This window comes from Lithobates pipiens, unplaced genomic scaffold (assembly GCF_037356315.1).
Source record: "Lithobates pipiens isolate NorthernLeopardFrog02 unplaced genomic scaffold, aLitPip1_a1.2 Scaffold_23, whole genome shotgun sequence".
In the NCBI taxonomy this organism is placed as follows: Eukaryota; Metazoa; Chordata; class Amphibia; order Anura; family Ranidae; genus Lithobates; species Lithobates pipiens.
The window spans coordinates 250,345,214-250,368,798 of record NW_027507785.1 but is presented as its reverse complement, the minus strand read 5'-3'; the positions used below and the strand labels follow the sequence as shown (position 1 = coordinate 250,368,798).

Here is a 23,585-nt window from a genome sequence, read left to right as displayed (position 1 = left end):
CCTGTTTCTAACCGTTTGTCATCCAGGAAAATGGAAATTGTATTGCATTCAGTGCAAACACAGACAACAATAAAATGTCAGGGGTTTTGGCTTTACATCAGGGACATTTTCTGCAGTGGACCTGTGTGTTAAATCGTAAATTGGGCCCCCTTCATGTGTCCAGGCTCATTTCAGCAAATATCTAAACAGTATAAATGATGACAGTACCCATAAGGGTAATCTGCCTGAATTTTAAGGCAGACCTGGGGCACCATGGGATAAAAAACAAAAACAAAACAAATTATTTGCATGCCATAGCACACAGCGAGTATGGCAAGATTGCCCATAGATTGCACATAACAGTGGAAGTGGCCTCAAGGGAGATGGGTAGTAGAACCTGCACCTACCCACTCTGGTCCCAGATCCGAATCAATTGTAACTGTTCATGTGGTACCGCCACATCAGAGTCCCCAGTCCCCCCTTCACATCAGATTCCCCCTTTACATTAAAGTCCCACCACTTACATCAGGAGCCCTCAGGATATATATCAGTCACATCCAGCAGCATGTCATGCTTATAAAATTGTATATCCCCAACCAACCTGCGACTGAAATACTTTAAAAATACTTTTCACAAGAAATAGAAGCCTTTTCTAACGTTTTTTTTGCCCAAGCCATATCAATGTGCTTATCTCCATCTTACCTCAACCATGGCAGCTTTGAGTTTTCACATCTCTGAAATTTAAAAAAAAATGCTTGTTTCTTCCATCATTTCCTGTAAATCATATCCCATAATGCACTGCCTTATTGTGCAGATGTGAATGTAGTCTCATTGTTCTCATGTAAACACATCAATTTCACATTCAGGCCCCATTTTCACCTAGTGTGTTGATAGCGCAAATTTTTTGTCTGGCTTTTACCGCAACACATTTATGGCAGTCCATTGATTTCAAAGTGCTGCCCTATATGTGGCAATGTAGCTCATAGGGTATTTTGGCGTGTTTCAGTTTTCACATTTTTTAAAGTGCCTTTTGGTGGGTTTGTTCTTTTTTTGCAATAAAATTTTTATTAGGCCTTTTTGTACATTACAGATGAACAGTCTAACATCAAGGTCCATGTGACATATGTGGTCAAATCATTTAGGTAAAAGGATAGAACAGTTGAAAGAAAGCACCCAAAATAGGGACATCAGTAACATTATAGCACAGGCAGTCAACAGGGACAATGAGTTAGCTACAGTAAAGCAGAGTTATATCATCATGTATTGTGTATAAAAGGGGCTCCTGCGCTCTATGACAAAAAAGTGGAAGATAGCAAAAGGAATGTTCTAGCAGGAGCAGCAAGCACTCTATGAGTGAACTCTCAATAATAAAGAAAAAGGGGAAAGGGTGTGTTGCGCTTCCTAAATACCAACAAAAACGATTACAATAACTATAAATCACATAGTATTAAAAAAACTTGTAAATAATTCTTAAAGTGTTCTGTGAGCAGCACTTAAAACTTAAAAGGGTGTATTACATTGAACATCTAATGTATAGTGTTCTTATGTATTATTCCTGTGTTTTAGAAAATAAGCAAAACAGTGCTTGAGAGAGCCCGGAGCTGACAGCCAAAGGCGATAAGTGCAGGGCGGACATGACGGGGTTAACAGTAGAAGCAGAGGAAAGGATTAGGGAAGGACTAGGGTGCCGAGGGGGCGGGGTTAAGAAAGAGTCTTTATAGTCTCCTGGTGCATGCTGGGAGCTTAACAGAAGACGGAGGAGAAAGTTCCCACCCACCCTCCCAACTGTTAGAGGTTGTTGGTTTTGTGCTTGCTTGTACGGGGGTTGTTGGCCTTTTTCTTATGACAGGTTTCTGGACGGTGGATGTCGTGGCAGGCTGGCGGGTTTTTTGGTCTGTGCAGGCGAAGGAGATATGGCAAAATGGTTCAGGAACTATCGCTGAATGGGATCCTGATGGTGGTTTCCGGATAACTGAGGTTAGAAGGAAAGGGTTATGGGGGCACTGCGGACAGCGTTTGTCTTTGAGCCTGCTTGTCGGCTTGAGGCCTATTATTACGCTTGGAGAGGGACCGCAGTGTCAAGTTGGTCATGGGTTCAAATGTTTTTGGTGATAATTGCCTGCACAGACCAATGCCATGCAGTGGTTGCTATTCAGAAGTTATATTGGGATATTGTTTGTTATTGTTATAATTTTATATTATTGAGAGTACATATTTTTCATACAGAGTTGTTCATATTGGAATTTAACCGTTTATTTTGTTTACAAATAATAAAGTAGGCTGCTACGGCCTTTTCTTACTCCAACCAGTGTGGTCTCAAGTTAATGGGTATAGGTAAGGTTGGGGTTATGGAAGCAGTCTATCTGGTATACCACAGTCAAGACCATAGAGTGCATAGATTAAATAAACATCTGTGATATCACTGCAACAAAGTAATAAAAAGAAGTATATGTAATAATCTAAGTGATCAAAATCGTATAAAAAAACTATAAACACATAAAATCGGTGATCTAAAACGTGTAGAGAAAACAGAGGAATGCCCCAATTACATTCCTTAATGAAAAAAGCAAAATAGCAGCAAAAACGTGAATTTCAATAAAGTGTCCCATACACAGTTCAATCATGCAACTTTCAGATGTGATTTCACAACCGTAAAAAAGTCCATACGTGACGTAACGCGTAGGAGACCGGAAGTGACGTCTGTACCTGAGGAAATCGCTCAGATCTGTTAAGCTGTGTGCTCGTTTATTCGTTCTTCTATGTGAGTAATTTTAGCTATTTTTAATAAAATATTTGATTGAAATACTACACTATGGAGGATCTCCTTTACCTGTTGTTTTGAGCATTGTTACACTGGCCACAACTACAAGGGAGAACGGCACCGTCAGAAGCCCCCATCCACAGCCCTGCTGACCTCCCTGAGTCTTCCCTGCAACATTAGCTGTTCTGCTGCATACCTTGCAGCTGTGAGGTAATTGTTTAATATAACCAGCACTGGCACGGAACACCATTGGAGGAGAGTTGCCCTGGCACATTGCACCTTTTTTTGCGGTTGTGAAATCACATCTGAAAGTTGCATGATTGAACTGTGTATGGGACACTTTATTGAAATTCACATTTTTGCTGCTATTTTGCTTTTTTCATTAAGGAATGTAATTGGGACATTCCTCTGTTTTCTCTACACGTTTTAGATCACCGATTTTATGTGTTTATAGTTTTTTATACGATTTTGATCACTTAGATTATTACATATACTTATTTTTATTACTTTGTTGCAGTGATATCACAGATGTTTATTTAATCTATGCACTCTATGGTCTCAAGCACTGTTTTGCTTATTTTCTAAAACACAGGAATAATACATAAGAACACTATACATTAGATGTTCAATGTAATACACCCTTTTAAGTTTTAAGTGCTGCTCACAGAACACTTTAAGAATTATTTACAAGTTTTTTTAATACTATATATCATCATGTATTGTTATACTAGGGTGTTTTGTTGACAATAGGACTGACCAGGCCATGTCTGGGGCCCAATTGATCTCAGATGGTTGAGTATTTAAGGTGTGAGTGATTTGCTGGTATTGATAACTTTCGCTATATGAAAGTCTGTTGTTAATATTTTCAAGTGGCAAAATGTGTGTTTGCTTTTGTGTTTGGGGTGCCGGTAACAATAATGACATGGAAAGCACAGCCAGTTCATTTTAGGTGTATAAAGGTGGCCATATACTATACAATCTGATTGTACAATCTCTATACATTGGGTTAGGTGCGCCCCCCCACCCCAAAGTAACTTGCACCCATGTTGATGGGGACAAGGGTCTCTTCCTGACAACCTTGGCCAGTGGTTGTCGGGGTCTGCTGGTGGTGGGCTTATTGGAATCTGGAAGCCCCCTTTAACATGGGAGCCCCCAGTCCGCCACCCCATGTGAATGGGTATCGGGTACATCATACCCCACCCATTCACCAAAAAAGCAGTGAAAAGTAAGAAAAAAAACAAGAGCGGGTATTTGACAGTTCATTTGTTAATAGCTCTGAGCTGTCTTCTCTCGCTGCTGTCTCTTCTGGTGTCGTCTTTCCCATCGCTGTCTTCTCCTGCCGCCATCTCTTTCGGTGGTGTGTCTCCCACCACCATCTTCTCCTACCACTGTCTCTCTGTGTCATCTCTACCGCCACTGTCTTCTCCTGCCGCCATCTCTCCCGGTACCATTTCTCCTGCTGCCGCCGTCTTTTTCCGCTGCTGTCAACTTCCTGGCCGCCTGGTTACCTGGAAAAAAAAAAGCCTCTGTTGTTCTGTACCTGTCTTCCTTCATTGTGTTGTCACCCGCTGTCTGGCATCTGTTATATAGCCATGGGGCGTGCCCATCAGATGACATCACCTGGAGAGCACCCCCTGTGATGTCACAAAGGCAGGCTCTTCAGGTGATGTCATTGGATAGCCACGCCCCATGGTTATATGACAGATGCCAGACAGTGGGTGACAACAGAACAACAGAGCCTTTTTTTTGCAGGTAACTGGCAGCGAGGAAGAAGATGGCAGCGAGAGAAGATGGTGGCGGGAGAGACGGCACCAAGCAAGATGGTGACAGAAGAAGATGGCAGCGGAGAGAAGGCACCCAGGGAGATGGCACCGGGAAAGATGTTACCATAAAAGACGACGGCAGGAGAAGACAGATTAGTGCTATTGGGAATTGATAAAGATCATCAAACCTAGACTTTTTAGGCACACCAGTACACAATGTTAAAATTGAATTATCTTTATAACATCATTTAAAAAGCGTAAACAATCAATATGCTTAAAAATCACATTAATATATACTGCTTGTATAATGAAGTATTCACCACTCATACATCAAACAATTGCACTACATAGAAAAAATCGCAGAACATTGCCATTACCAGTAAAAAAATAATAATAATAAAAATAGCATAAAAATGCCATAAATCTTTCCCATAATTTGCAGACGCTATAACTTTTGCGCAAACCAATCAATATATGCTTATTGCAATTTTTTTACCAAAAATATGTAGAAGAATATATATTGGCCTAAATTGATGAAGATTTATTTTTTGTTTTTTTTTTTAATTGAGGGATATTTATTATGGCAAAAAGTTAAAAATATAATTTTTTTTCAAAATTGTCGCTTTTTTTTGTTTATAGCACCAAAAAAAAACAAAAAAAAAAAACACAAAGATGATCAAATACCACCAAAAGAAAGCTCTATTTGTGGGAAAAAAAGGACGCAAATTTAGTTTGGGTACAGCTTCGAACGGCCGCGCAATTGTTAGTTAAAATGACACAGTGGCATATTGTAAAAAGTGCTCTGGGCAGGAAGTAGGGTACAATCTTCCAGGGCTGAAGTGGTTAAACATGTAACTGTCACAAAAATAGCACAGAAGTAGGATAATTCTGATTGTCTATCCCCAGAGAGCCAACAAAGTGAGTACCTAATCCAGGTGGGAGGAGCAAACCAAAAACTATGGAGGCGTGTATAACGTAATAATATCTAGGTAACGCCATGTAAACAAAAGATTAAAAATAAATCTAAAGTAGAAAAGTCTGACCAAGTGTACCAGAGCAGCCCCCAACACAAAGGAGGAAGACATAGAGAAGAACATTGGCATCATGTATATATAGTAGCAAATGTACCAAGGCCAAACTTGCTGTGTAATCATTATGACGGCAGTAGGTATACAGGGACCGTAGGAACCCCTCAAGAGATATGTGCTGGAACAAAGTTCTAAAAGACAGCAACGTATAGATGGGACAAAATGGTATATGGTAACAAAATGTATGGGGATACAAAGGGGACCAACACTGATAATAGCTGGAGTGATCTAAGTTGGACAAACCAACCAGTATTGACTTACCTAGCCGTAGGACCAATAGCATCAATAAGATGGAATATGGGGGAATATTAATGTTAATAACAAATCCAACTAGACTTCTTATCACTGGTAGTGATGATAAACAGGGGTCAGAGGCTGCACAGAGAATAATCCCCAATCAGCAGGTAAGCACCATGTCATCTAGAGGTAAAAGGGAGGAAAAAAGAAATACCACAGGAGCCAGTGAAACAGCCACTAAGGCATAAGAAGCATCCAAAATCGGTGGAATAACTTCATCACAGATCCAACATACATGACTGGGGAGCTCTCAAATTGAACAACCACCACTTCAGTACCATCCAGAGGAGATCATGGTGGCTGGGGATGCTGTAACAGCATCCATTTGTGTACACGTAACAACCGGGACAACCAATTGCTGATTCTGTCAATGATGTCATCCGGACCGGCCGAAAACCGCCACTGCGCTTGTGCCCGGGACCCACCTATAAGCCACAGCCACCAGCAACTTGACAACGCGGTGCACAGAGCGTGGGCCAGGGCTACAGTGGGGAAAGAGGGTCAAGTCAGAGGAAGCCCTTGTGCGGAGGCAGTTTTTGGCAGGTCCCGGGCGAGAAGTGTATATAAACGGATGCTGTTACAGCATCCTCGGCCACCAAGCTGCATGCTTGGGTAAGGGTCTGGTATGTTATTTATTTATTTTTATTGGCATGGAGGGTCCCCTCCGAATCCATACTTTTGCCGGCAATTTATTTTTTTTACATTCAGCTGTCAGCGGGGAACCACGCTGACAGCTGATGACTCATCGGTTGTTAAGGCCATGGCACCCGGCTTCCTGGCGCCCTCCTTAGCAATCAACTATATACAGTGTGTTTTAAAAAAGGGTTTACAAACGGATATCAGCGGATCGGATGTAAGCAGATGTTGTGTGCTAACATCCATTTTTTGTGAGTTCTGCTTTTTTTTTTTTTTTTTTTTATGGATGAAAATTAGGACTTTCATCCGTTCAAAAAACACAGATCTTGATGGAAGCGGATGAAAATCAATGCAAATGAATGATCATCCGCAATCATCCATTTTTCCATAGGAATGCATTGATGGTTTGTATGTGTGAAAGGCGCCTTAATCATCTTCAGTGAAGACTCTTCACTACAACACAGCAGCATGATAGAGGGCCAGAAATAGGAGCTGATTCTGGGCTGCACAGAGGCGGTCTTCAGATGAGTTGCTTCCATGACAGAAGTTCCATCCTCAACTGGATGCTGGGCAAGTGCTGGACTTGGCCATGCTGCCCCTATACAGACCACACAGTGTCATTGGTTATTAGAACAGTAGCATGCAACTATGAGGGTGACCTTGTGCAGGATACTGCAGGGGGTGACATGGAGAGCACAGGCTGCCCCTGCTGACCCAAAACATCAATGTGTGCAAGTCATAGAAATTAGTAACCTTATGTCAGTAAGTCATATGGGATTTGGGAGGTTTGCTAGACTAAACCATGAATGATTAACACAAAGTAATGCTGAGAGAAGCATCGAGAATTTCACTAATACTAAACTATTCACAACCTTTGTAACATATTACAGTGTCCTTCATAAAGTAATGTAATAGCTTACTCTTACTCGATCTGTGACATTTTGCAATGTTCTAAATAATGTTGTAATGCAATACCTCTATCTATCTATCTATCTATCTATCTATCTATCTATCTATCTATCTATCTATCTATCTATCTATCTATCTATCTATCTATCTATCTCTATCTCAATATCTATGTAATGTATTACAAATATTTGTTTAAAAGTCTGTTGAAAGATAAATATTTATTTCAGTTACTTATATAGCGCCATCAATTTACATAGTGCTTTACATATACATTGTAAATTCACATCAGTCCCTACCCTCAAGGAGCTTACAATCTAAGGTCCCTAACTCACATTCATACATACTAGGGACAATTTAGACAGGATCCAATTAACCTACCAGCATGTCTTTGGAGTGTGGGAGGAAACTGGAGTACCTGGAGGAAACCCACGCAGGCACAGGGAGAACATGCAAACTCCAGGCAGGTGGTTGGGATTTGAACCAGTGACCCTTTTTACTGCTAGGTGAAAGTGCTACCCACTACACCACTGTGCCACCCAATATATGGAGACTGCCATTGCTAACTTCCTTCTGAAAATGCTAATTGCCTGGCTCTTTCTGGTTTTTGTACTTTGAGACCCTAACTTGAGTAAATGCATGGATCAAGAAAGTCAGTTAATAACCCTCAATCTGCATACTCGTTATGAGTCAATTACTAAAATAGAACTCAATCCACTGAATTAATGACAGCCAAGGAAATAGAAGGTTTTTTACCTTAATGTAGAGAATGCTGTGTGCATATATGTTTCTGAAAAACATTAATTACAGGAACCTTACATTGCTTTTCCTGGGATCGGCAACTGTCCAATTTGCTTGTGTACTCAACCAAACTATCAAACCATGAAATGGCTGGTGTCATACAGGGCCAGTGCTAGACTATTTTGCACCCTGGGCAAGACCAAGAGACAGCCCAGTCCAGCAAAGAGACATCCCCATATAGTAAAGGGACAACTAAATCCAGCAAAGAGATGTCCCCATTCAGCAAAGAGACATCCAAATCCAGCAAAGAGACAGCTTCGGGGGCGATTTGACAGACATCTGTGTGGGTTCATGCAAAGATGTCTATTCGAATCGCCCCCAAAGTCACCAAAAGTAGTACAGGGACTACTTTTGGGAATCAGTGTGGTTCCGCAAAGTTGGCGTTGCAACGATTTGGATTCTGCCATTGCAGGGCTGGGACAAGGGGTGGGCAGGGGGGCTGCCCTGGGCACTGCGGTTTCGTGTGAGGTGTGGGAGGGGGCAATGCAAGGAGATTAAGGGGGAGGGGATTCATGTTGGGAGGGCAATTTGGGGGGGCAGTAAGCATTACTAGCAGTGATGATTTAGTGGGATTTATGTTGGGAGGGGGATGGGGAAAAGGATTTGTGCTGGGGGGGGGGGTTGTGCTAGAAGAGGTGATGTGGTGAAGGGGTAAGAGGATTGTGCTAGGAGAGTAAATTTTTGTTTGGAGGGGGATTTTTTACTAGGAGGGGAAATTTAGGGAGTGGATTCGTGCTATGTTTGGAGTGGGGGGGGGATTTGAGGGGTCAAAGATTTGTGCTAGAAGGGTGAATTTTTTTGTGGGGAGGGCATTTGTGTTTGGTGCATTTTGTGTATGGGAGAAAAGGTTTGTGCTGGGAGGGGAGATTTCAGAAGGGGGTGGATTTGTGCTGGGTAAATTCATGCTTGGGATAAGCAATCAGATTAGTAAAAAAAAAAATTGTGGGGGGGGGGGGGATTGTTGTGGATGAATAATGCTCATACATCTGGAAGGAGGGGGGGCGCAGTTTACATGTTCGCCCTGGGCTCTAGATTACCTTGTCTCGGCACTGGTTGCCGGAAATAGCTGGCGATTTGACATATCAAATAATGTGATGTGAACGTGGGCGGGAGCCTTAATGTTAGATTTTTCACATGATCATAGTCCCTGTCTGATGCCAGGCAATGATGAGTGTTTTCCTTTTGCATGTGATTGTGTATTCAGTGAGCATATAACTTTTATCGTATTTACTAAGTAAACATTCTCTACTCCTTCAGTAAATCCTTAATGCTGAGAAATGTAACTGAAATCTCCATGCCTAATAAAATAATTGGCTTGTCTGAACTTTAAATGAATGAATGCAACTGGTGAAAGAAAGTAAAATAAATACCTTAGCACGTGAACACACCCTGGCAGTTTGCCAGGCAGTTGTCTTGTTTTAAAAGGAGGAGACTGCAGCTTTTTTTTTTTTTTTTTTTTTTTTTTTTTTTCCTTTTGCTTTTTTTATGTATTTGTACTCAGAAGTGGTGAACACATTCTTGGCATATTGCAAACTAAATAGTGAATACCATATAGCCATCCTACTGTTAGCTTAGAACTAAGCGGAATAAAGAGAAGGAAAACCTCAGACAACAGCGAACTGTAAGTAATATAGAAAGCACAATAAATCATTTCAGTTTATCAAGCTAACAAATCCAAGCAGACCCAGATTTATTGAAATGATTTCCCATGATTGCTGCTAATGCTATTTATATGTTTCTGGTACAGCTTGAATGTACTCTGTGTTTTATCTGATGCTATTTTTTACATTTTCTAGGCCACTCGTAAGCTGTGGTCAACTTGTTAAATATAGAAGGTCTGAGGTGCGTCCTCTGATACATACTGAGGCATGCACAATAGCTTCGTAATTTTGCTTTTATTATTTATTAGGATGCTATTAACCCCTTCATGACAGAGGGTAAAACAGGTCTTAATGCCTGAGCACAATTTTGCAACTTTTATATGTGTTAATAAAACCGTGCTTAACATTGCAACTACTATCCAGGTGAATTATAATGTTTTTTTTTCCAGAACAAACTGGGCTTTCATTTGGTTGTTAATAGTAATAAATATCTCTATATTTTTTTTATTAAAGGAAAACTGGCATAAAATAGTATGTATGTATGTGTGTGTGTGTGTGTGTGTATGTATATATATATATATATATATATATAATCTCACAAAAGTTAGTACACCCCTCACGGTTTTTGTAAATATTTTATTATATCTTTTCATGTGACAACACTGAAGAAATTACTCTTTGCTAAAATGTAGTGAGTGCACAGCTCGTATAACAATGTAAATTTTCTATCCCCTCAAAATAACTCAATACACAGCCATTAATGTCTAAACCGCTGGCAACAGAAGTCAGTACACCCCTAAGTAAAAATGTCCAAATTGGGCCCAAAGTGTCAATATTTTGTGTGGCCACCGTTATTTTCCAGCACTGCCTTAACCCTCTTGGGCATGGAGCTCACCAGAGCTTCACAGGTTGCCACTGGAGTCCTCTTCCACTCCTCCATGACGGAGAGCTGGTGAATGTTAGATCTTGCGCTCCTCTACCTTCTGTTTAAAGATGCCCCACAGATGCTCAATAGGGTTTAGGTCTGGATACATGCTTGGCCAGTCCATCACCTTTACCCTCAGCTTCTTTAGCAAGGCAGTGGTCATCTTGGAGGTGTGTTTGGGTTGTTGTCATGTTGAAATACTGCCCTGCGGTCCAGTCTCCGCATGGAGGGGATCATACTCTGCTTCAGTATGTCACAGTACATGTTGGCATTCATGGTTGCCTCAATGAACTGTAGCTCCCCAGTGCCGGCAGCACTCCCACCATGCTGAACGGTAGGCAAGACACACTTGCATTTACAGTGCTCTTCTGGGCAAAACAAGGTAGAGGACTGGAGTAAATAGTAGAGTCAATGCAGGAACATTGAACCAGTAGAGACCAAGGGTACAGTCATCCCAAGGGGGGAAAATGGAACATCCATAAGCTGAGACAAACACCTGCAAGTAGGGGCACATACTTAAACTGTTGAAAACCAAGGTTTGTAAAGGCACAATGGTGCTAAATGACTTAAGGGTGGAACCCCCACAACATCTGTGTACTGAAAATAGAAAGAGGGGGTCCCTCAAATAACAAAGAGATCAAGGATCCAGGAGAATATGTAGGAGGCATGGTACCTCACCTACTCACCGCTTAGCAATGGGGGTGGCAGGGTATCCATCCATGCAGAGGCTTCGTGCAGGGAAGCAAAGAAACCTCAATCTTGGACCCGCAGACAAGCAGGGAACAGAACACTGTAACCGATGTTGCAGGCCCACAATCCAGCCTTCACCTGATCAATTGATTTCCGAAGTTTCTGTCTTAATGGAGTAATCCGGGAAGATTAATAGTTTGCTGTTCTGGTAACGAACATCTCCCTGAACTCTGGCAGCACGGAGCACTTCATCCCTATCCCAGAAGTTTAAGAATGTGGTGCGCTCTATCAATAGTGTAATAGGGGGAAAAGTGAGCATTTGGCAATAGGGTATGCAGCAGATTCTCCACAAAAGCATTTTTTTAAATTTTGTATCAGTATCAGTTAGTATCAGTGTGTTTTAGTTAGGATAAAAAAAATGTGCATTATTGTTCTGGGCCTTAGGTACAAACAACAAATAATATACACATATGTGGTATCGCAGCGATTGTCAGGAGCAGAGGAATTTGTTTTGAGTTGCTCTTTGGTGATAGGTCATGGTAACAGCAAGCTTTATCGGCTACATTTTAAAAATTATAATTTTTGCTACTTTGAGTCAGATGTGGTAGAAAAAGGTGCACAAGCAACAGGGATAACCACAGCCTTAAGAGGAATGCGAAGCAAAGGCCATTCAAGAATTTGGGGGAGATTCACAAGGAGTGGACTACCACTGGTGTCAGTGTTCAAGAGCCACCACACACAGACGTATCCAGGACATCGGGCTACAGCTGTCACATTCCTTGTGTCAAGCCACTCCTGAATCAGGGACAACATCAGAAGTGTCTTCCCTGGGCTAAGGAGAGAAAGTACTGGACTGTTGCTCAGTGGTCCAAAGTCCTCCTCTATGGAGATGCTGATTTCATTTTCCAGCAGGACTTGGAGAGGGAGAAGAACCAAGATCAAAAGAGAGGCAGGAGCTGCCTTAATAAATTACTTAAAAAACCACGTGTAATGTGTTTTATTTTTGATACTTTTTTTTAGGTGAATGGGTAGGAGTACAATGTACCCCATACTCATTCACATAGGAAGGCGGCCGTAATCTGGGGCCCCTTGTTAAAGGGGGCTTCTAGATTCTGATAAGCTCCCTGCCCCTGCAGACCCCGACAACCAATGGCCAGGGTTGTCAGAAAGAGTCCCTTGTCCTCATCAACATGGGGACAAGGTGCTTTGGGGTGGGGGTCGCAGGACCCTCCTGCCCCAAAGCACCCACACCCTATGTTGAGGGCATGCAACCTGATACGGTTCAGGAGGGGGGCTCTCTTTTCCCCACCCACTTTCCTGACCTGCTGGGCTGTGTTCTCAGATAAGAGTCTGGTATTGATTTTGAGGGGGACCCTACAGCATTTTTTCAGCGTTGGAAATCCATGCCAAACTGAAGGGTCTGGTATGCTCTTGGAGGAGGAACCCATGCTGTTTTTTTTTTTACATTTTGCTTGGAGTTCCCACTAAAGAATCATACCAGTAACAGCGCCTGGTATTGTCAGGGATCAAAGTCGAATCCCTGTTCATTGAAGTCAGACACATGTCAGACTTCAAGTCGCAGGGCAAAGTTGGATCCACAGTCATACGACTGTCGTGTCGTACCAGTGTGAAATGGGGCTCAGGAGATTTCCTAGGCATCAAAATATGATTATTATCAGCTGCTATAGTCACCAGAGTGATCAAATGAAAAAAAAAAACAGGCTGGTTGTACTGAAGTCAATTGAGTAATTGACTTCAGTACAACTGGCCTGCCCATACATGGATCGAAATACGGTTGAATCGTCTGAATTTTGATCCATCTATGGCCAGCTTTAACCTAAGCTCTGGTGCTCTGTATGTAGAAATGAATAGTGGGTCCCATCCTGTAAGTGGTTTTATTGATGTTGCTAACAGAACATTCCAACTTATTACACATGCAGTAAGTAGTGGAGTGATATTTCACCCAGAATAATCCAACATCTATGCATTTGAAGATTGCTATACCACATGTAGCCAACAACTAACTGGATTTAATATGTTTTAAACTTCTTATTCTAGAAAATGGCAAACACAGTGGCGGTAATCGGTGCTGGAATTAGTGGACTTGCTGCTCTCAAATGTAGTTTGGAAGTTGGTCTTCAGGCAATCTGCTTTGAAAAGAGTGAATACGTTGGTGGACTATGGAAGTTTATGGTATATTTTTATGATTGTAAAATGTCATGTGTGAAACTGGTAACTGATAATGTTTAAAGGCGTATTCACACTTCTCTGTGCATGCTAATGCATGTATTATGTTGTGTTTTTTCATATGTTAATGTACCGTATATACTCGAGTATAAGCCGAGATTTTCAGCCCCTTTTTTTTAGGCTGAAAGTGCCCCCCTCGGCTCATACTCGAGTCACCGCCGTCTGCCTACCTGATCAGCGTGTCGTGCAGACAGACGGCGGCCATTCCACTGTTCAAAAGCCGCGCCTCCCTGTCTGTGATAGGCGGAACACTCAATTTCCCAGCAGTCAGTGTTCCGCCTATCACGGACATCCTCTCATCCTCGTCCGTAGTATGAGGATGAGCGGATGTCCGTGATAGGCGGAACACTGACTGGGAAATTGAGTGTTCCGCCTATCACAGACAGGGAGGCGCGGATTTTGAACAGTGGAATGGCCGCCGTCTGTCACAGACGAGGAGGAGAGGTGTGGCTTTTGAACAGTGGAATGGCTGCCGTATGTTTTTATGCTGATCGGTGCAAAATGGCACACGGAGCTGCAGATGGGCACAGAGCTGCAGAAGGACACAGAGGCTGCAGATTGGCACACAGAGGCATGCACAGGACACGGTAGGCTGCAATGGACACAGGGAGGTATGCAGGGAGGTATGCAGCTGCAGATGGGCATTGTTGACCCTCTTTTCCACACTTTTGCTGTAACAGTAGCTGCTGCATGTCTCATCTTCGGCTTATACACGAGTCAATACGTTTTCCCAGTTTTTTTGTGGTAAATTAGGGGCCTCGGCTTATATTCGAGTCGACCTATACTCGAGTATATACGGTATATTGCGTCAAGGCAGCCAATTTACTTTAAATAGGTCCATAACGAGCCTTAACCTACAGAAATGATTGTGCAGGGAACTGGCAAAACAGTTAGTGGAGGCAAGGTCCACTTTGGCATCTTTGGCTTAAGTGCTGGAAGCCATGGCCTAGTACTGACCCCAACTTTAACCCTTGGTAATAGCTTAGTTAAAACAGTGACTTAAGCTACTATATATATTTTTTTTCATGTGACTTATGTAGTATTTGCTTTTTTATTAAAGTATTTTGTCAGTTATAGTTTATCTGTATTCTACTTAGGATCAAGCAGAAGAGGGACGAGCAAGTATTTACCGCTCTGTCTTCACCAATGCTTGTAAGGAAATGATGTGTTACCCAGACTTTCCTATACCTGATGAGTATCCTAACTTCATGCATAATGATGTGTTCTTGGAATACTTGAAACTATATGCTAAACATTTTGATTTACTGAGACACATTAAGTTTAAGGTAAGTGCTAGCAAAATGTAAGAGAAGTAGGCTGTTTGTTGTAGCTATGTATTAATACTGCAGTGAGTACAGATAATTGGTTTTAGACGCTAACCCCAACATCTAACGCTAAAATAACTGTAATTTAAGTTTTTAATTAACTTTGGTGGTCTAAATCCCTCACTTTTTTTCCAATATCTTTTGGAAACTGCAATGGCAAGATCTCCTAATTTGTCTAACCCTAGTCAACCCTGCCTAGAATATTTCTGTTGACTTCATTGTTTATGAAAAATACATTCAAAACCCAACAAGCAGAGTAACCACTTAATAATGCTGGTCTGAAAAATCAGTTTCCCAGATATAAGCAAAGATACTAATGAACTGTAAACATTAAAAGGATTTAAGTATTGATGTAATCCAATCCAACATACATTTAGAGGAAGAGGTGCATAATCTGTGGGTCTTCTACTGAGAAACAATTTAGGGTTCCAGAGTACTGCCAAGCTTAGAACAGTTCTTTAAAAACAGTTATTGACTGTTGAGGCCACAACGTAAGTAAGGTTTATCAATCACTGTTGCATATTTCAAATATATTGCAGAAAAGATTTTAATTGGTTAAAATTCACCTGTAGGGTTTTAAGACATCACTACCCTACCTTTCCACCTTGTCCAATCAGAAAAAGCTTTTATAAAAAAAATGTAAAGCATTCCCTGAAGGGTGCAAGTGCCAAGTGCCAAATATCAGTGTTGTGAATGCGTCAGGGAAGCCGCTCTGCTTGAGAAGCATCTGGAGATTATTGGAGTAGTGGTGCCTACTTCAATGATTTCCAGCTTCAAGGGGCATTGGCCATGTATGGTATAGGCATAGTTGCATTTGTCCAAGCTTGACCAATGTAACTAGATAAAAAATATCCATACCTGGAATTCTTTTTTAAACAAAGAATTCTTCCTTGTCACTGGAACAGGTGTCTCCAAAGGAAGATACACCCTCAACTCTTGTTCTGGTGACAACTGTAAAATTTTGTAATTTGTCAATAGCGTATTTCCTGAATTTAAAGTTTTTTTTAATGTAGGAGTGGGTACCATCATCCATATATTATAAAAGAAGGAGCCTGGGGTCACCTCAGAAGTTCCCCTGGCAAGAAAGAGAAGATTTGGACTATCTCAGTACCTCAAGGACATAAACAAAAATGTATATTTTTTAAAAATAAAATTTTATAGAATATAAATGATAAAAATATTGGGGAAAAAAAAATACATTGACAATGATTGTTAACCACTTTCCGCCAGCCCACCGTGAAATGATGGCTGGGCAGAGCGGCTCTTGCTCTGGGTGGACGTCATATGATGGCTTCCCAGAACGACCACTCTCACGCGCCCCTGGGGGCGCGCAGCGCGGCGATCGCAGTTGCGCCGTGTTGCTAGGACACAGCATGACCTCGTTTTGTGTAAAGAGCCATGGCTCTTTAACCATGTGATCGGCTGTGACCAATCACAGCCGGTCATATGTAAACAAGGAAATGCCGGTAATTGGCAATTCGCGCCTCACACTGAAAGAGTGTGAGGAGAGGAGAGCCGATCAGCGACTTCATTAACGAAGTTACAATATTTAGCAAAGAGCATGGTTGATAATAAAAAGAGGCGCATCTAAGTATGCAGGCATCTGGGAAAAATCTGTCCACATAGACCATTCTCCACTCCGGCTCTCATCGCTGTCAGTTTGCAATGGTGACCGGGAAGACTATCCTGCATTAAAGTGATTTGAAAGCAAGGCTTGGAGGGCTCGTGGAGCGCAGCGTGGAAGGGATGACGTTAATGGCGGTGAGGAGGATGGTCTATATGGACAGCTTTACCCCAGATGCCTGCATACTTAGATGTGCCTCTTTTAATCATCAACCATGTGCGTTTCTAGATGTTGTACCTTCATTAAATGTAGCCATATTGCTACACTTAGAGGCGCCTCTCTTCTGATTTTATACTCGGTTCTGAAGTGACACTACTTGTATATCAAGACATCGCTTGTTTATCAAGTCAATATTTATAAATACATTTTGCTTGTCTTACAAAACGCTCTCAAACCAAGTTACTCTCAAACCAAAGTTTTACTGTATATGCATTTTCACAAATATGCACTTGTATGTAGTTATGTAAAAACTTACATTATTGGAGATTCCTGCAATATGTAAAATATCATCTCCTAGCTACCTGTCAAGTTCCTCAATAAAACATTCTGGGCTTGGATTGCTTTTCAGAGTCCTTACACCTAGAGTAAATTAGTCCCTATAGCATTATTGTGCATTTTGAATCTGTTGCACAGCCATTCAAGACCCGTCAGGTAAAAATTTTTCAAGGTTAAAATGGGATATGATAACTTTTTGCACTATGCAAAAGCATCTTAACCACTTGCTGGCTGCCGCATGTACATTTGCGTCAGCAGAATGGCACGGCTGGGCAAATGGGCATACAGGTACATCCCTTTGAATTTGTTGCCGTGTGGTCACGTGTGTGCCGACGTCGGCGCACACGCGACCCTGCTGCGAGCTCCGTGAGTAGGATCGCGGGTCCCGTGGACTCTATGTCTGCGGGGATAACCGTGATCGTCTCACAGAGAGGGAAAACGGAGAGATGCTACTGTAAACAAGCATCTCCCCGTTCTGCCTAGTGACAGTGTCACTGATCATAGCTCCCTGTGATCGGGAGCTATGATCAGTGATGTGTCACACACAGCCCCTCCCCCTAACAGTTAGAATAACTCTCTAGGACACACTTAACCCCCTCCTAACCAGCTAGTGGTCAATTTTGTCTGGGAGCCACGTCGCACGACCGCACAATTGTCAGTTAAAACGACGCAGTGCTGAATCAAAAAATGTGCTCTGGTCTCTGGCCAGCAAAATGATCAGGGGCTTAAGTGGTTAAATGTGCTGTAAATGCCATATGGTGCAAGTACGGTATACTTACAATGGAAGAAGTGACATTCCATGCCAAAAGCAAGTTTAAGATTGCTTTGTCTGATCACTGTTATATTGACAGGAAACAGAGAAATGTTCCCTGACCTCCTGCTCTGACCTTGAGAAAGTAAGGAGAAATCTCCCAAATGGGGAAAGCAATAAAAAGTTTAGATTTTTTTTCAGAAACTAGGTAAATTATTTAACTTTGTTTTGCGTTAAATAGTAATTTTCTACTGTGCATATTAACAATGATTTTCAATTTAGACAGCTGTGGTCAGTATACAGAAATGTGCAGATTTTGCAGTGACTGGAAAATGGGATGTCATTACGGAACATGAAGGAAAACAGCAGTCAGCCATCTTTGATGCTGTACTCGTCTGCACTGGTCACCATGTTTATCCTAATCTTCCTCTACATTCATTTCCTGGTATGTAATCATACTCAATTAACTTTAAAAAAAAAAATGTAATAGCACAAAGTTATTTTTTTGTTATGTGATCACATTTGCAGATGAGCGTCTCTTTGGAGCTTTGAGAGTGTTGATAGGGTTGTTTTAAAGCGTAACTCCACTTTTGTGGGGAAAAAAAACATTCCCCTCTGGGTGATCTATTTACATTGCAAGGATTATAAAAAACTTTGTTGCAGAAATCTATGTGTCTCTGCCTCTGTTCTAAGTGGGTCTAATGGGAGTGGTTTCATAATTAACTATCAGGTGTGCAGTTTCAGGGCACTAATGAGGAAATCTGCTGGGCCTGCATCCCTGTAGATGTGCTCATATTGAAAGTATCTCTCAAAAAATGACATTTTTGTCGCAAGGGATGCCTGAAATCTGACTTGTATCTTAGGGAGATCTCTGGGAAAATTGGTGAGCCAATCACACATCACATGATGTTTCTGAGGAGTGGTCAAGAAAACGCCAGGTAGCCATATTACAATTTATGCTTGGAAAATTACATTAGCTGCAAATTGAAAAGGAAAGGTACATTTTAATAACATTCAATTTACAAAATGATTAGTGCGCTATATTATTTTTTCTTTATTTGCTAGTTTTTTTCCCCACGAAAATAGAGTTACACTTTAAGTAATGCTGAGGTCAGTGTGATCCAACTACAGCACCTTTATCTTGTCTGATACTGATATGAATACCAGTATTCTTGATATCTATATATTTGATAACAATGTTCTTTAGACATGTGCAACTCGTTTCGTTCCGAATTGAAATTCAGACAGATTTTTTGTTATTCGGAAATTCGGATGTAACTAAATTTCCGAATAACAATAGTAACAAATTCAAACAAATCCGAAATAATGAAACAAACTTTTGGATGAAATTCAAATTTGAATAGTTTTCTAATCAAATTTGAATAGTTTCTAAATTGAATTTGAATCGTCTTCGAATCGAATTATAATTTCCAAATAGAATAAAATAGAATAGAAAATAAAGGACTAGAATAGAAAAGAATAGAATAGAAAATGAAAGAATATAATATAATAGAGTAAAGCAGCACATAATACAAAATAAAAGAATAGAAAAAAATGAATAGAAAATAAAGGGATATACTAGAAAACACAAGAACAAAATAAAATAGAATAGAAAATAGAGGAATAGAATAGAATAAAAAATAGAAAGAATAGAAAAAAATATAACCATCTTCTGAAATTCTAATGTCAAATAGAATGAATTTGAATACAATAGAACATAATCAAATAGAAAAGAATATAATTGAAAAAAAGAATAGAATAGAATAAAATATGTTTAACATGGATAATCCGCAATACCCCCAAAAAATCATTGCCCCCAGCTCAAATCCTCTCATTTCCCATATGCCCCTAGCACAAATCTCCTCCTAAACCCCCCCCCCTTAATACAAATCCTCCTACCCCTCAAATTTCCACTCTGAGAACACATCCCCCCCACTCCAAACCCCTAGCATAAATTCTCCCCAATTTTCCCTCTTAACACACATCCCTCCCCCCACCATATTACCCTTTCTAGCACAAATCCCCTCAAATCGCCACTCGTAGCACACAATTCTTATCTCCTGCTGCCCCCCAAATCCCCTCCCCTCAAACCTCCTTGTGGTGACCCCCCACCTCACATGATACCACAGTGCCCAGGGCAGCTGTCCCTCCTGCCCACCCCTTGTCCCGGCCCTGGTGTCATGCATTTTACAGAGCCTGACCACCAAACTAAATAGGTGCTGGACAGAGGAGTTTTAGGTGGCACAATCAGTACAGGAAACACACCACATCATCGCTACTTGCAGGCAGCAAGGTGTCATGGAATATGTAATCCTTGGAAGTAAACAGAGCAGAAGATGCAAAGCATGCAGGGAATCCAGGAAGTTGTTGAAGGAGATTGTCGGTAGATAGGCAACACTCACAACATGACAGGAAGCGCTTTAAGTAATCTTATATTGAATAATAAAAAAATAATCGTTTGCATTGCTATAACAATGGTAAAGGCAATAATATGACTTTGGATATCTTTCAAACATTTACATGATTTTCTGTCATATTTATTGTGTTATTTTTTTTTTAGGTATTGAGAAATTCAAAGGCCAGTATATGCACAACAGAGATTATAAGCATCCTTCACATTATGCTGGGAAACGTGTACTTGTAGTTGGTTTGGGCAATTCAGGAGCAGACATTGCTGTGGAGTTAGCACGGTCAGCTGAAAAGGTATGGATGTTACTACTTTACCCGAAGGGGGGTCATGATGCTCTGCACTTACTGTATGTGTTCAGTTGCTGGATGCCATTCACCCCACAAGATTGGTGACATGCAAAGAGAAGGTACTACAATACACAGAGCTAGAGAGGAGGTGAGTATTGCAGCCAGAGCTGTTTTTTTTTTTTTTTTAAACATCTCCTGAGGCCAGTGTTAATTTTGTTATTGAAAATGTTTTCATCATAATTTTTGTCAGCTGCATTTTTACGCTGACGAAAACAAAACGAAAAGTACACCACATTTTAGTCCACTGACGAAAACTATGACGAAAATCAATTCAGTTTTTGTTAATGAATGAAAACTAAACGAAAATGTGAGGCAGGGACGTTTACCCTCGGAACTTCCGGTTTAGATGGAGCTCCGCCTGCTTCCTCTGGATCCGATGGAGCCTGGTATTTGTAGATAGGAGGCTGTCTGAGCTGAAGGTTAGGTGATCAATGGCTGTTATCTGCAACCTGAAGGGAGATGTTCTATGAGGATGTCGGGGGCTTGGCTGAGTAGTTAACTCTCTCACACACTACCACACACCCACACCTTGAAGGGGACCTGCTCCTTGTCAATAGGCTTCACAGATTGTCCACTAAGGGAGAGCAGCACACTGTCTGATCTGTGCAGGATTAACCCTTTTGCTGCAAGAGCTGTTTTGCACCCATGCTTAAAAAATGTATTTAGGCCTGAAGATTACATTAACACCCCCCCCCCCCCAAATATTATATATTTTCTTAAAGCAGACAAGTTCATGTAAATTTGCACTGCATGGTGGCATCATCACGCAAAGGATTTTTCTTTTTTCTTTTTGGATTTTAACGTTACACTTTTGCCAAAAAAACTGTATTCTTGTAAAGAAACTTAAAGACCTTATATGATGACTAAATCTGTGTCTGTAGTGCATGTTCAAATCGTAATGCCATAAATAATAATCTATTCGATTTTGCACTCCAGGAGTATATAATGAGTTTGGAAATTGTAGAGAAATGCTTAAATAATGCATTACAATGTAACTAATAGAGATGGCCTTGTGGTTCGCCTGGCGGTTGGTTCACAGCGAATTTTGCGTGTTCGCAATTCGCCAAACCGGCAGACTTCTGGCGCTGTTCACCCGGCGGACATATGCGTTTACATTGTGAAGGAACTTTGACCCATGATGATACATTCATCATGGGGTACAGGACAGCCAATTGAGACATTTCAGCACATGGACAATTGGACATTCCCCCTACCTTATAAATAGACCTGATCTGGCGGCCATTTTACATTCTGTCTTATGTCAGTGTAGGGACAGGGCGCTGTGTGGAGCAGGGAGAGACTGTAGTGATGCAAATCACTAGCTATTAGGTGCATAATAGTCCTTTTAAGGACTGGTATAGGTGTACAGTATATGGGTTCTGGTGCACTGGTGCGGACTGCTGTGCAGGTGATTGCTGAGTGCACTGCTGACTGATTCTGCTGCTGTCTTTTGTCAGTGTAGGGACAGGACGCTGTATGGACCAGGGACAGTCAGTTTAATCACTAGCTATTACTATTAGGTCCACAAAGGTCCTTTTAAGGACTGGTATAGGTATACAGTATATGGGGTGCTGGTGCACTGCTGCTGACTGCTGTGTTGGTGATTGCTGCCAGATTCTGCAGCTGTCTTTTATCAGTGTAGGAACTGAGGGACAGTCTGCAAATCACTAGCTACTAGCTACTAGGGTTGTACACGTATAATTTACTTTCTTTCAAATATAGAAAGAATATTATACTTGACTGCTGACCGATTCTGCAGCTGTCTGGTGTGCTGCTGCGGTGCTGGTGTGGTCTCAGTGCTCTTTATCACGGTGCTGATGTCAGTGCTCTCCATCACGCTGCTGGTGTCAGTGCTCTCTATCACGGTGCTGGTGTGGTGTCAGTGCTCTCTATCTCGGTGCTGGTGTCAGTGCTCTCTCTATCTCGGGGCTGGTGTCAGTGCCCTCTATCACGGTGCTGGTGTGGAGTCAGTGCTCTCTATCTCAGTGCTGGTGTGGTCTCAGTGCTCTCTAACTCGGTGCTGGTGTGGTGTCAGTGCTCTCTAACTCGGTGCTGGTGTCAGTGCTCTCTAACTCGGTGCTGGTGTCAGTGCTCTCTATCTCGGTGCTGGTGTCAGTGCTCTCTATCTCGGTGCTGGTGTCAGTGCTCTCTATCTCGGTGCTGGTGTCAGTGCTCTCTATCACGGTGCTGGTGTGGTGTCAGTGCTCTCTATCTCAGTGCTGGTGTCTCTATCACGGTGCTGGTGATCATCTCCTGCACCCTCTTCATAGCCTGCCCTGACCTTTCCTCTCCTCCATGGCCTTCATGCGCTCCTGAATTGTCAATTTCACATTTAAAAAAAGAATGCTTGTCGTTGTCGATCCCAGATTCACTTAATACCTTTGTTATGTCAGTGTCCATGTGGTGGGACTATGTGTGCACAGCTAGTAAGTATTTATTTTGTGGCTGAAAATATGACCTGTAGGTTTTTAAGGTTCGCCTGCCATTAAAGTCAATGGGGCCCGCCGCAAACTTTGCGGTTTGCGAACTTTTGGCCGCGTTCACAGTTCGTGTTCGTGAAACGTCCCGTCGGAAGTTCATCCATCTCTAGTAACTAAACCCATTCGATTTCAGTAGACTAAAATGATTTTAGTGGACTAAAATGTACTGAAGGTTTTAGTCGACTAAAATGTATTGGAGATTTAGTTTTCTAAATACGACTAAAACTAAGACACTTGCAGAAGACTAAAATGGGACTAAAATGAAAATGGCATTTTAGTCAAAAGACTATGCCTAAAACTAAATTGAAATCTGCTGCCAAAATTAACACTGCCCGAGGCTCCTTTCAAAAAATATTTGCTTAAAGTTGGGTTTTAAGAATAAGAAATAAGCTGAGAAAGGAAGAAACTGACTTTTAAGACAATGACTAAAAACATAGAAGGCAATTCAGTACAGGCTTT

The 23,585-nt window shown here is 41.5% G+C and overlaps 1 protein-coding gene across 1 annotated transcript in view; it reads left to right on the top strand.

Moving 5' to 3' along the window:
* Nucleotides 1–9,685: 9,685 nt before the first annotated feature.
* Nucleotides 9,686–23,585, top strand: part of LOC143928257 (flavin-containing monooxygenase 3-like) — a 59,827-nt gene continuing 45,927 nt past the window's right edge. Inside the window, exons 1-5 of the mRNA XM_077453018.1 lie at nucleotides 9,686–9,852; nucleotides 13,506–13,640; nucleotides 14,792–14,980; nucleotides 18,172–18,334; nucleotides 20,450–20,592. Coding sequence (XP_077309144.1) covers nucleotides 13,509–13,640; nucleotides 14,792–14,980; nucleotides 18,172–18,334; nucleotides 20,450–20,592 — 627 coding nt within the window. The 5' untranslated portion in view covers nucleotides 9,686–9,852; nucleotides 13,506–13,508. The remainder of the gene's footprint in view (nucleotides 9,853–13,505; nucleotides 13,641–14,791; nucleotides 14,981–18,171; nucleotides 18,335–20,449; nucleotides 20,593–23,585) is intronic.